This window comes from Terrapene carolina, unplaced genomic scaffold (genome assembly GCF_002925995.2).
Source record: "Terrapene carolina triunguis isolate 2854851 unplaced genomic scaffold, T_m_triunguis-2.0 Scaffold24034, whole genome shotgun sequence".
In the NCBI taxonomy this organism is placed as follows: Eukaryota; Metazoa; Chordata; order Testudines; family Emydidae; genus Terrapene; species Terrapene triunguis.
The window spans coordinates 8,612-20,549 of NW_020688385.1; the positions used below are offsets into that span (position 1 = coordinate 8,612).

The 11,938-nt window shown below is 55.0% G+C and overlaps 1 protein-coding gene across 1 annotated transcript; it reads left to right on the forward strand.

The window, feature by feature from the left end:
* Nucleotides 1–2,511: 2,511 nt before the first annotated feature.
* LOC113408783 (methyl-CpG-binding protein 2-like) lies at nucleotides 2,512–5,046 on the forward strand. The gene is made up of 2 exons (XM_026662185.1): nucleotides 2,512–2,813; nucleotides 3,792–5,046. Exons 1-2 carry the CDS (start codon nucleotides 2,572–2,574, stop codon nucleotides 4,816–4,818), a joined length of 1,269 nt encoding a protein of 422 aa, XP_026517970.1. The 5' UTR covers nucleotides 2,512–2,571; the 3' UTR covers nucleotides 4,819–5,046.
* The last annotated feature ends 6,892 nt before the right edge of the window (nucleotides 5,047–11,938 follow it).

Sequence of the window (11,938 nt, forward strand, 5' to 3'; positions counted from 1 at the left end):
CCAGTAGTGCTTCTCCTTCGGAGAGCAGCCAGCCCCCTTCGGCCTGCGTTTTCGGCTCACTGTCCTCTCAGGAGATCCATCGTCTCTGTTCCTCGGATCAGCCTAGCCGCCATTCCACGGGCCAGCGGCCAGCCCGGAACGTGTGCGTAGAACTGGCCAGAAAACGGGATTTGCGTCCCATGGGAAATTCGGCCCATTTGAAGCGGGGTTTGACTCCGAAACCGACTGACGTGGCCACAGAAATTCTGAAAAATTGACAAAATTTGGAAACATCCAATCGTTTCAATCCCAGAAAACGGTTAAATAAAATATAATTAACGATCTGTAAAACAAAGATATTAAAATTAATATTCTTCTAATACAAGTCTAAACAAAACACATTTGCCTTCTCAAGTTGTTTGATATAAAATATTAAATATATAGATATAAAAATATAACCATGTAAAAATGACTAGTCTAATAAAAGTCTAAATGAAATGTTTTAACCTTCTTGAATCTTTTGATGATGTAATGAATTAAGCAGATATAAGAATATTAAATAGCTGTAAAATATAACATTACAACTGTAAAGAAAAAAGAAAAAAAATTCTAAGTCTAATTGAAACATTTTTGCCTTATCAAATGGTTTTGATAATATAAAATGTTAGATAATAAATATCCATAAACATAAACCAGTACTAAAATTAATATTCTGATAAGTCTAAAGCCATTTTACCGTAATTAATCATTTTGTTTAGATGATGTCAAAACAATATAATATAAAATATTAAATGTCCATATTAAAGATATAAATATTAAAGATATAAATAGGTTAATCTTATCTGAAAGTCTAAATGTAAATATTAACATTAAATGAACCGGCTTCTAAACATATTGACTGTGTAGTTTCATTTTGATGTTGGAATGTTTTATTTCAAACACAATACAATATATTAAATATAGAATGTACGTATAAATATACGATCTAAAAGTTTGAATGAAATGAGTGGAAAACGCTTAGCCTTATCCAATAGGTTTGTTTCTATAACGTCAAAGCATCATAAATCTTGTAAATAATTTAAATAAAATATGTACAAATAGAATATCTAAAAGTCTAAACTAAACAAAATACGAGTCACCACATTTTGGCCTTATCGGATTGATGGCTGTTGATGTCAAAACATTTTAGACGTGTCCTATAAAGCTATGGGAAGGTTGCCAGGTAGTCACCTGTGCGGGGCGGGGGGCGGGCTGTTGAGTCAGCGTAAAGTGAAGGGACAAGCTCCGGGCAGGGCTGAGCGCTCGTTGTTCAGAACAATGCCAAGTTCGGGCAGCGCTGCCGTTAGCTGCCTGCAACTGTCCAGCTGTTAAGTTCTCAGCCATTTTCGGCTCTTTTTAACTTCCCCAGTGACGCCTACGCGACAGCAGGGACTTGAGCTAGGAGAGAAACAGTCTCGAAAGCCTAAACAGAGTGAAATGAAACAAGGCTCCAGAAGCTTTCTGGATCCTTGTGGCGTCCAGCACAGCCTAGGGAAGAGTCCGTAGCACATACAGCGTGTTACTGGATAGACGATGTCAACTAGAACATTCTCTGAAAGTCGTAACTCAGAGAAATGCAGCAAGCGCCTAAAACTGGCATCTCGTCGGCTGCTTGGTTTGGACGGCAGAACGTCCTATCTTACAAAACGCGCCTATTCAGTGTCTCGGCTGATTCATTTCAAGACTTCTCAGTGGAAAATGTCCCGTTCCTGCCAGACGTTTCAGTTTGGACCGACCAGTGATTTCCCGCCCGATCTGTTCTGTCGAAAAACTGGCTAACGAAGCCACGTGCAGTCAAGATTTTGGGAGTCCGAGCAAGTCCCGAAATCAGCTGCTCTCCGCGATCAGTCCCCCTTTCTCGTTACAAATCTACACCTTATTTGCTGCCGGTCAGAGGTTCCCGTCCTGCCCTCTGGCTGCAGGATCATAGACCCCTCTGCCGACAGACGCCTGCCCCGTTCCCTGCTTCTGTACTGAGCTCGGAGTTTGGGCACAGGCGGGTGCGACAGGAGACAGTGGTCCAGGCTTTCCTTCCAGCCAGGCCCATCCTCCGGCTCACTGGTGTCTGTGTGACTGTTGTGGGAGCATTGGCGATCAGGACCCCCTGACGTGTGGGTGCTGACAGACGCCCCGCCCCCCAGACCGAGATCGGGGTCATGCCGGGCGCCGCACAGATGCCCCGCCCCCCGGACCGGGATCGGGGTGATGCTGGGTGCCGACAGACGCCCCGCCACCCCACCCCCCCCGGACTGAGTTCGGGGTCAGGCCGGGCGCCAAACAGACGCCCCGCCCTCCGGACCGAGATCGGAGTCAGGCCGGGTGCCGACAGATGCCCCGGACCGAGATCGGGGTCAGGCCAGGCGCCGACAGACAGACACACACACACCCCTGGGCGGGGCCAGGAGGCTATTTAAGGGAGGGTTGGCTGGGAGTCGTCCCAGGTGCACCCCCCGGCCTTGACACGTCTCTTTGATCTCCCCCCCCACCAGGGAAGAAAAATGTGAGGACCAGAATCTGCAGGGCCTCAAAGACAAGTCCCCGAAGGCCAAAAAGATGAAGAAGGAGAAGCAGAGGGAAGCCGAGCCGGCTGAGGCGGGCAAGGCGGAGACGTCCGAAGGAGCGGGGGCCGCCCCCGCCGCCCCCGAGGCCTCGGCCTCTCCCAAGCAGCGGCGCTCCATCATCCGGGACCGCGGCCCCATGTACGACGACCCCACGCTGCCCGAGGGCTGGACGCGCAAGCTGAAGCAGAGGAAGTCGGGCCGCTCGGCGGGAAAGTACGACGTCTACCTGATCAAGTGAGTGGGGCGGGGGCAGAGCCTATGGCTCCCAGCATGCACTGGGTCTCTGGTGGGAGTGGGGGACGGATGGGGCCTATGGCTCCCAGCATTCACCAGGCCTCTGGTGGGGAGGGGGGGGGGGACAGGACTACAGCTCCCAGCATGCACTAGGTCTTGGGGGGGGGGGGGGGCTACGGCGCCCAGCATGCACTGGGCCTTGGTAGAGGTGGGACTACAGCTCCCAGCAGGCACTGAGCCTCTGGTGGGGGTGCAGGACTACAGCTCCCAGCATCCAGTGCTGCTCTGAGCATTGTATGCTGGGACTTGTAGTATCACCATGGGGTCTGGTTAAAGGCGCTCCAGGAGAGACCGGAGCTCCCAGCATGCTCTGCTCTTCCACAGCCCAGGAGCCTTGCCCATTGGCTGGCGAAAGTCACAAGCACCCTGAACATTAGCCAGAGCCAGGGCCGGCTCCAGCTTTTTTGCCACCTCAAGCGCGGGGCAGGGGGGAGCCGATCGGCGGCACTTCGGCAGCTGAATCGGTCCACTTCAGTCTTCTGCGGCAATTCGGCAGCGGGGCCTTCAGTCCCTCTCTTCCTCTTCGGCGGCAGCTCAAAGAGGAGGAGAGGGACTGAGGGACCCGCCGCCAAAGACCCAGACGTGCCGCCCCAAGCACCGGCTTCCTTAGCTGGCGCCTGGAGCCGGCCCTGGCCAGAGCTCCTAGCATGAGGCTGCTGGGACTCTTGATCCCCAAGGGCTGAAGCCGGAGCCCCCCAGTGTGTCCCCCGCATCTTCTCCAGACCCCCCCAATCCCCTGCTGAGCAGCAGCTGGACAAGCTGGGGGAACCGAGCCCCCAGAGCTGGTGTTATGGGGGGGCTGTCATCAGCCCCCCTTCTTGTCTTGGGCAGTGCGTGGGGATCCCCTGCTCACCCACTTCCTTGTGCCCGCTTGTGGGGGGGTGAATCCTATTAACCCTTGTTCTCCCAACCCCGCAGCCCCCAGGGTAAGGCCTTCCGCTCCAAGGTGGAGCTTATCGCTTACTTCGAAAAGGTAGGGGACACCTCCCTGGACCCCAACGATTTCGACTTCACGGTGACGGGCCGGGGCAGCCCCTCGCGGCGAGAGCAGAGGCCCCCCAAGAAGGCCAAAGCCCAGAAGGGCCCCGGGACGGGGCGTGGGCGGGGCAGGCCCAAGGGCAGCGGCTCGGCCCGGCCCAAGGCGGCTGCCTCGGAGGGCGTGCAGGTCAAGCGGGTGATCGAGAAGAGCTCCGGCAAGCTGCTGGTCAAGATGCCGTTCCAGCCGGGGCCGCCGGGGGGCGCTGGAGGGGCGGGGGGCTCGGCCACCACCTCGGCGGCCCCGGGGGCGGGCGGGCGGCGGCCCGGGCGCAAGCGGAAGTCGGAGTCGGACCCCCAGACGCTGCCCAAGAAGCGGGGGCGCAAGCCGGGGGCGGCGGCGGGGCCCGTGGGGCCGGTGGTGGCCGAGGCCAAGAAGAAGGTGGTGAAGGAGCCGTCCTTCCAGGCCGTGCAGGAGACGGTGCTGCCCATCAAGAAGCGCAAGACCCGCGAGGCCGTGGCCCTGGAGGTTGCCCCACCGCCCCCCGAGCGCAGCCCCAAGGGACCCCGTCCCGGGCGCCGGAGCAAGGAGAGCAGCCCCAAGGGGCGAGGGGGCAACGCCGCCCCCGCCCCCCCCCCCCCCAGCCGGAAGGAGCCACAGCCGCCGCCCCCGCCGCACCAGCCGCCCCCCGAGCCTCTGGCCCGGCCCCCCGCCAGCCCCAAGGACAGCGTGAGCCCCCCCGAGGCTCAGGACTTGAGCAGCAAGGGGCAGCCGGAGAGCGACGGCTGCCCCAAGGAGCCGCCTAAGACTCAGCCGCCCGCTGTGCTCTACAAACACCGAGGGGAAGGGGAGCGCAAAGACGCTGTCTCCACCTCCTCCTCGGCGCCCCCGCCCGCCGCCCTGCCCCGGCCCAGCAGCAGAGACGAGGCGGTGGATACCAGGACGCCTGTCTCGGAGCGCGTCAGCTGACTTTGGGCGGCCCACGGCTAGCGGGATGGACGGACAGACAGACACACACACACACACCCCCCAAGACGAGAGGCAGCTGCTCCCGGGTAGGGCTCCGGCAAAGCACCTCCCCAGCCCCACGGCGCCCCCTGGCTTCCACCCCCCCTCCACTTCTCCCCCCTCCCCGTTTTTAATACCAAGAAGCACAGTGAGGGGTGTGGACCCCCCCGGGTTGGAAGCCACTTTGCACTTTTTCTATAAGAGAGGGGTGCCCCCCCAGCTCCTTCCTCGATGCTTTGCTGCGTATACTACTGACCAGGCCAGCTGTTTGGGGGGGCTGCCCCCCCCAGCTCCTGAACACCCCCACCGGGCGGGATGAAGGGGGGGACCGTGTGTGTAGAGCCCCCTCTCCCTCTCCAGTGCCATGTAACGTCGTCGTCTGTTCTTCAGTATCGATCCGTGTTCGTTTTGGTAGGGCCCACATAGTGTGTGAGAGTGAGGGGGAACCAGCCCCTCTCCCCCAAACTCCGAACAAAGCAGGGGGCTCAGAGCCTGTTCCTCCCCCAGGGTGGGGGAGCCGGGCCGGAGGGGCCGAGGAACGACAACGTTCTTCCACTTCTTTCTCAACGTTACTAGCTTAGGAAACCATTTGCACTAACCAGCCTTTGGCCGGCCGGGGGTGGGGGGGTCGTATGTGAAACTACCTGTAACTCTTGGATCGGTACCGGGGGGAGGGGGGAGAAGGCAAATCCCTGAGCATCAGTGGGTTTATAACGGGGCTGGTTCAGGAGGGGGAAATCCAGGGCTCTCCATTAATACCTGCGCTTCCCTCCAGCCCCAGGGGTGTGGCTTGTACTGCCGGGCAGGGGGGAGCAGATGGGAAGGGAAAACCTAGCTGAAACCCCCCCCCCCCCCGGCGAGGAGGGCTGTGCCTTTTTTTTTAATGATGGACACAAAGGGTTAAAATGAATTCCTCCCCCCTCCCCAAGGTGAGTGAAATGGGGAGGGGACCCCCTCGGCTCAAAGCCCTGCGGCCAAGAGAGAAATACAGCAGAGGCTGGGCTCTGTTCTGGGCATAGCAGTGCGGTACAACTCCACCGGATTGGAACCCGGCCCTCCCCATTACAATCAGGAGTGACTCCGTAGAATCCAGCTCTGTCCCCATTGCAAATGGGAGTAACTCTGCATTGACTGCAGGGGAGCTGAGATCAGAACCCAGCCCTGACCCATTGCAATCAGGAGTGACTCTGGACTGACCGCGGGGGAGCTAAAATCAGAATCCAGCCCTGTCCCTATTGCAATTGGGAGTGACTCTGGATTGACCACAGGGAGCTAAGATCAGAATCTGGCCCTGCCCCCATTACAATCAAGGGTGACTCCAGACTGACCGCAGGGGAGCTGAGATCAGAATCTGGTCTTGCCCCCATTGCAATCGAGGTGACTCCAGATTAACCCCGGTGGGAGCTGAAATAAGAATTGAGCCCTGCCCCGTTGCAATCAGGAGTGACCATGGCGGGAACGAAGATCAGAATCCGTCCCTGCCCCGTTGCAAATGGGGGTGATTCCGGATTCACCATGGGGGAGCTGATCTCACAATCCATTCCAGAGAGTAACTAAAACTTACACCCGTTTCTCCGCTTCTGCTGAGCTGGGTCCAGTTTCCCACCAAGGCTTTTCCGGGGGCGGCCAGACCTGACCCTGGGGAGAGGTGCCTCTAGTTTCCATGGAGTCCCCTGGTGCCCCCAGATCCTGGGGGGGTCCCCAGGCACCACACCTGGGTCCCATGCTAGGGCCGGCCGGAGGCTTTGATGTGCTTGGTGGGTGGAAAGGGGGTCCCGAGGGTGACCCCCCCGGGGGAGGGATCCCGCAACACTCGCTGCCGTGGCTTGGCACCGCTTTTCCCCACGAACCTGCGGCCCCGTGGTGGGGGCTGGGGGGTGTTAATCAGGGGACAGATTGTGCAGCTCGCCCGCTGCTCTCTTGAGCTCTGCGTTCCTCAGAGGTCAGCCTCCCAAACTCTCGTTCAGATCCCCAACGTGCTGGGGGGGGCAGCCCGCCACGCCCTGTTTGTAGCACTTTACCCTCTGCAGCGGCACTCGCTCGTGGGGGGGGGGATCCGGCCCCCTAGAGTGGGGAGTCCAGGGCCGATCAGCTCCCTGGGAGTGAAGGCAGCCCCTTCGGCACAGAGGGATTTGGCTGCCCTCCCCACGCAGTCCAGCCCCGGGCCTGCCTGTGGAAGCACACGGGCTGGGGACAGAAGGGAAGCCCCAAGGTACCTTAGCACTGAAGTGGGGGGGTTATTGCAGGGCATCCCAAGCCTGGCCGGGAAAGGGGCCCCCGTCCTTCCGTGCTGAGCAGTCAGCCGTTCTGCACGGCTTGCCCAGGGCTGGTACGGACACCGGGGGGGGGGTCACTCCACCACCACATCCGGTGCAAGTGGGGCTGGATTCGGCTGTCTAGACATCTGGGGCGAAATCTGGATTCTGGCTCCAAATCCCCTTTCCTGGCAGCCCTGCCTGCACCACAGCCGCCCAGGGAGATCGGTACTTTTGCACTTTAAGGAGGGGGGCCTGGCTAGTCACTGAATGTCTCTTTATTTTTGCTTAGGTTTCCCTTCACCTAACAACAAGGGTCTAGTGATTTATCTGAGAGGCACCACCTGGGGGGGCGAGGGACCTTACACCCACCATGACAAAACTTCACATCTGCCGGTTGGCATCTGAGCCGCGGTAGGGGCCAGATCAGAACGTTCCCTGTGTTAGAAACTTTGGGAACCCCACTCTCCGGCTGTAAAATTTGGAGCAGCCGGTAGCCTGTATCCCCCTGGACATCCCCCTCTTTTCCCAGCCTGTCACGTGCAAAAAAAAAAAAAGGATTGGTGTCTGAAGTAGGATTTCATTGGGAAGCCAAAAGGGGCAGTGCTTGGATGGTATTTTCACCCCATTCTTGTTCCTACGTGGCCAGCTCAGCTGTTCTATCCCCAAACCCTCCCCAATGAAGACTTAGAGTGAGCCGAACTGGTTAAAACAGGACCCCCTCCAGAAGCCCCATTTCCCACCCCCATGATAGCTTTGCGACTCAACTCACCCCCCCGTGGAATTGCCCCCTGCCATCAGCTGATACCAGCTAGTGTTTGACGGGAGGCCTAACCTTTGGGCTTGGTTTCTGTTTTAAAGGTTGGGGGGACGGGACGTGATTTCCTTCTGTTTTTCTGATTTATTTTTTAACGCGCCCCGAAGCATCAGATTTTTCTATACCTACCTGTATAGTGCATTATAAATCAGTGGGGATTGAATTGCTTTCTTTCCTTTCCTTTCCTTTCCTTTTCGTTCCTCTCTTTCTGCTTGTGACTGACAACAGCGACTGAGGGAGATTTAAAAACTCACCCCAAAGCACCTGTCTGGTGGGGGAGCGCAATCTTCCTCTTGCTTCTTTTACGGTATCCCTGCTATTTACTAGCGTAGGATAAGGGACAATAAACAGATCCTTCCAACCTGCCTGCCAGTAGCTTTCTCTGTGACCAGAGCTGTGATCTTAGTGTTTCTGGTTCTCTCTCTAAAGGGACCCCCACCCCGGCTCCGGTGTGGAGGGGCGAAGGGGGCAGCTAATGCTCTAGTGGGGTGGGGTGGGTTTTTTGCACTCCTCTGCTTGTGTCTCAACTCCTGAATGTCTGATCCTGAAGGGGGTGCCCTTGGAAGCACCCGTAGCAATGAGTAGACCACTCGGATCCCGGCTGTTGTGGGCTGGGAAGTCCCGTAGTGGTGGAATCGGGACCCCAGTGGGTACAGGATCAGACCCTCCATTGCTCTCTCCAACCCTGTGTGCATCTTGGGTGAGCCAACCTGCTCTGCGTGCATCGCTGCTTCCTCTTTGGACGCTCAGTCAACCTTAGAACAGCGCGTCTCCGGCTGGTGTCAAGTGGGCATGACTCTGCCTGCTGGACGCCTGGCGCTCCGCCGTCGCAATGGAGCACTTTGAGCAGCCACGTGGCCAACTGGCGTAGACCGGACTGATTCCTTAGGCAATGCACACATACCCGCTGGATGACGTGACTGGAGGTCCCTCCGGAGCTAGGAAGACCTGGTCTTTGTGTTCCTCAATATTTCCCCACGGATGGGAGCAGGGTGTTGTGCCCACGATGGCATGCAATCGGGAGCTATGCTTAACGACCATTCTGGCTCCCGCCCTTTCATTTAAGTTAGCAATAGCCGCTCGGGAAATAGCAGTTTTGAATTGCTGTTCTTCCAAAAGACGAGTAGCCCGAGCGTTCAACTTCCAAGGGGAGGGGGGAAGATCCCGAAGTGTCCAGATGCTTCCACCACGGTTGTCTTCCTGCCCTCTTCTGGATCCAACCCCCTCCCACCCCTCACTCACTCCCTGCTCCCCAACCCTGGATGGGATTAGCGGAGATGCCGTGGGATTCCTCCACCACCCACACGCAATCTGTTGAGTGCAAAAAATTAAATATATTGGTAAGCTTCTCACCCTCCCTAGGGTCAGGGGCCGCCTCCTTTTTCCTCCGCTTCCGTCAGACAACATCTTTCCGCTTTCAAGACTCAGTAGTGATTGTCATATGACCAAATATTACCAGGACTGTTAATCAGTATATGCTGAGTGCTTGCCCTTTGTATACAGATGTAAACTCCCCCGTGTATATCCGACTCTTTCTAGCAAGAGGCTGTTTTGTTACTTTTTTTGCCTTTTTGGTTTTAAACAAGTTGTTCTTTTATCTTGTTGAAAATTCCAGAGAGAGAGAGAGACACACACACACAGAGAATTGGATTTTGGTTCACTTTTAGTTTTCCCTGCCTCTGCTAGTCGTTTCTTGGGTGGGGGGGGACAAAAAACGTGGTGTTTCGAGACTTTATATTTGTGTGTCATTTCTTTTAGTCTTGCCCAGTCGAGTTTAAAAAAAAATAATGAGACAGAGGAATGTCGGTGAAGTCTTCTGTGTTTTCTGTTTTCTTTTTGCGATGGTCTACAGGTCTGTATCGTGAACGTTTCTGGAAAGTAATTGTCCCAAACACACGTTTCCACCACGATGCTTTAAAAAAAAAAAAAAAATCAGAGAGCCCCCGAGAGCTTCCAATTGAAATAGGTTTTGTTCCCACTTGCAACAAAAATCTACACCCTTATTTGCTCTTGAAGTGCAAATGGAGGCCTGCCTACTTCCCTGAGGTACTTACTGTTAGATACTTACCTGCTACCAAGTCCGGACAGTAGACACCTCTTGAATCTAATGCCCAAAGGGTGCCTGGGAGTTGATGCTAGCCACGGGCCAGGTGGGCATGAAGTGCAGACTTTTAACAAGAGAGTCGACCACTTGGACAGACAGTTCACGTAGTGTCCATCACATGCCATATTTCAGTCAAAGTTGGGTTGGATTTTCTAATTGCTCTATCACAAGTTTGGGATGGAGGAACTGCCGGGGTGAGTCTCCGGCCTTGGGCAGAGTGGCAGCTTCTTCTGGCCATGACCTAGAATCACAGAATCTCAGGGTGGGAAGGGACCTCAGGAGGTTCTAGTCCCACCCCCTGCTCAAAGCAGGACCAACCCCAACTAAATCATCCCAGCCAGGGCTTCGTCAAGCCGGGCCTTAAAAACCTCTATGGATGGAGATTCCACCACCTCCCTAGGGAACCCATTCCAGTGCTTCACCACCCTCCTAGTGAAATAGTGTTTCCTAATATCCAACCTAGACCTCCCCCATTGCAACGTGAGACCATTGCTCCTTGTTCTGTCATCTGCCACCCCTGAGAACAGCCGAGCTCCATCCTCTTTGGAACCCCCCTCAGGTCCTTGAAAGCAGCTATCAAATCCCCCCTCATTCTTCTCTTCTGCAGACTAAACAATCCCAGTTCCCTCAGCCTCTCCTCATAAGTCATGTGCCCCAGCCCCCTGATAATTTTCGTTGCCCTCCGCTGGACTCTCCAATTTATCCACATCCTTTCTGTAGTGGGGGGCCCAAAACTGGATGCAATACTCCAGATGTGGCCTCACCGGTGCCGAATAGAGGGAAATAATGACTTCCCTTAATCTGCTGGCAATGCCCTTACTAATGCAGCCCAATATACCATTAGCCTTCTTGGTAACAAGGGCACACTGCTGACTCATATCCAGCTTCTCGTCCACTTTAATCCCCAGGTCCTTTTCTGCAAAACTGCTGCTTAGCCAGTCGGTCCCTAGTCTGTAGCAGTGCATGGGATTCTTCCGTCCTAAGTGCAGGACTCTGCACTTGTCCTTGTTGAACCTCATCAGATTTCTCTTAGCCCAATCCTCCAATTTGTCTAGGTCACGCTGAACCCTATCCCTACCCTCCAGCGTATCTACCTCTCCCCCCACCTTAGTGTCATCTGTGAACTTGCTGAGGGTGCAATCCATCCCATCCAGATCATTAATAAAGATGTTGAACAAAACCGGACCCAGGACGGACCCCTGGGGCACTCTGCTTGATACCGGCTGCCAACTAGACATGGAGCCATTGATCACTACCCATTGAGCCTGACGATCTAGCCAGCTTTCTATCTAGGATTTGAAACCAGCCAATGATTACATCTTTAACAAATTAATAAAACCAATTACCATTAAAGAGAGCCAGTCAGCTATAAAATCTATGGCCCCACTGGTAGCATTTCCATCGCTGTGTCAACAAAGCAATGCCGATTTATGCCCGCTGGGGAATCTGGCCCCATTGACCCAATCAAGCTGCACCAACGCTGATCAGAACCTCAACCTGGGAGGATCAAGCCAACACCACCTTTAAATAATTCTCCAGACAGTTGACAAAGCTGGTTGTGTCATTCATTTTGTGGGTGTCTTGTTCATAGAGACCCAGGCCAGAACGCCCCTGAATGAATTCCTGTTTGAACGAGAGCATGGGTTGGTTTGACAGCAGGTGGAAAGAGAGAAACCTACGGTTATTTAAAAAACCAGGAACATTGTGAAGCTGCCACCAATGGCAGGGGCGAACCCTTTGGCAAAATTGACTAACTTTTGAGTGGACCGCACCCCCAAATTTGGAAGAGAAACCAAGGGGGAAAAGCCAACAGCCCCTAATTTAATTTTAACTCCATCTTAAAGTGAATCCTAGAAGCTTTTACGGCATCTCTCCCATCCCCGCAATTCAAAGATTGGTTTAAAC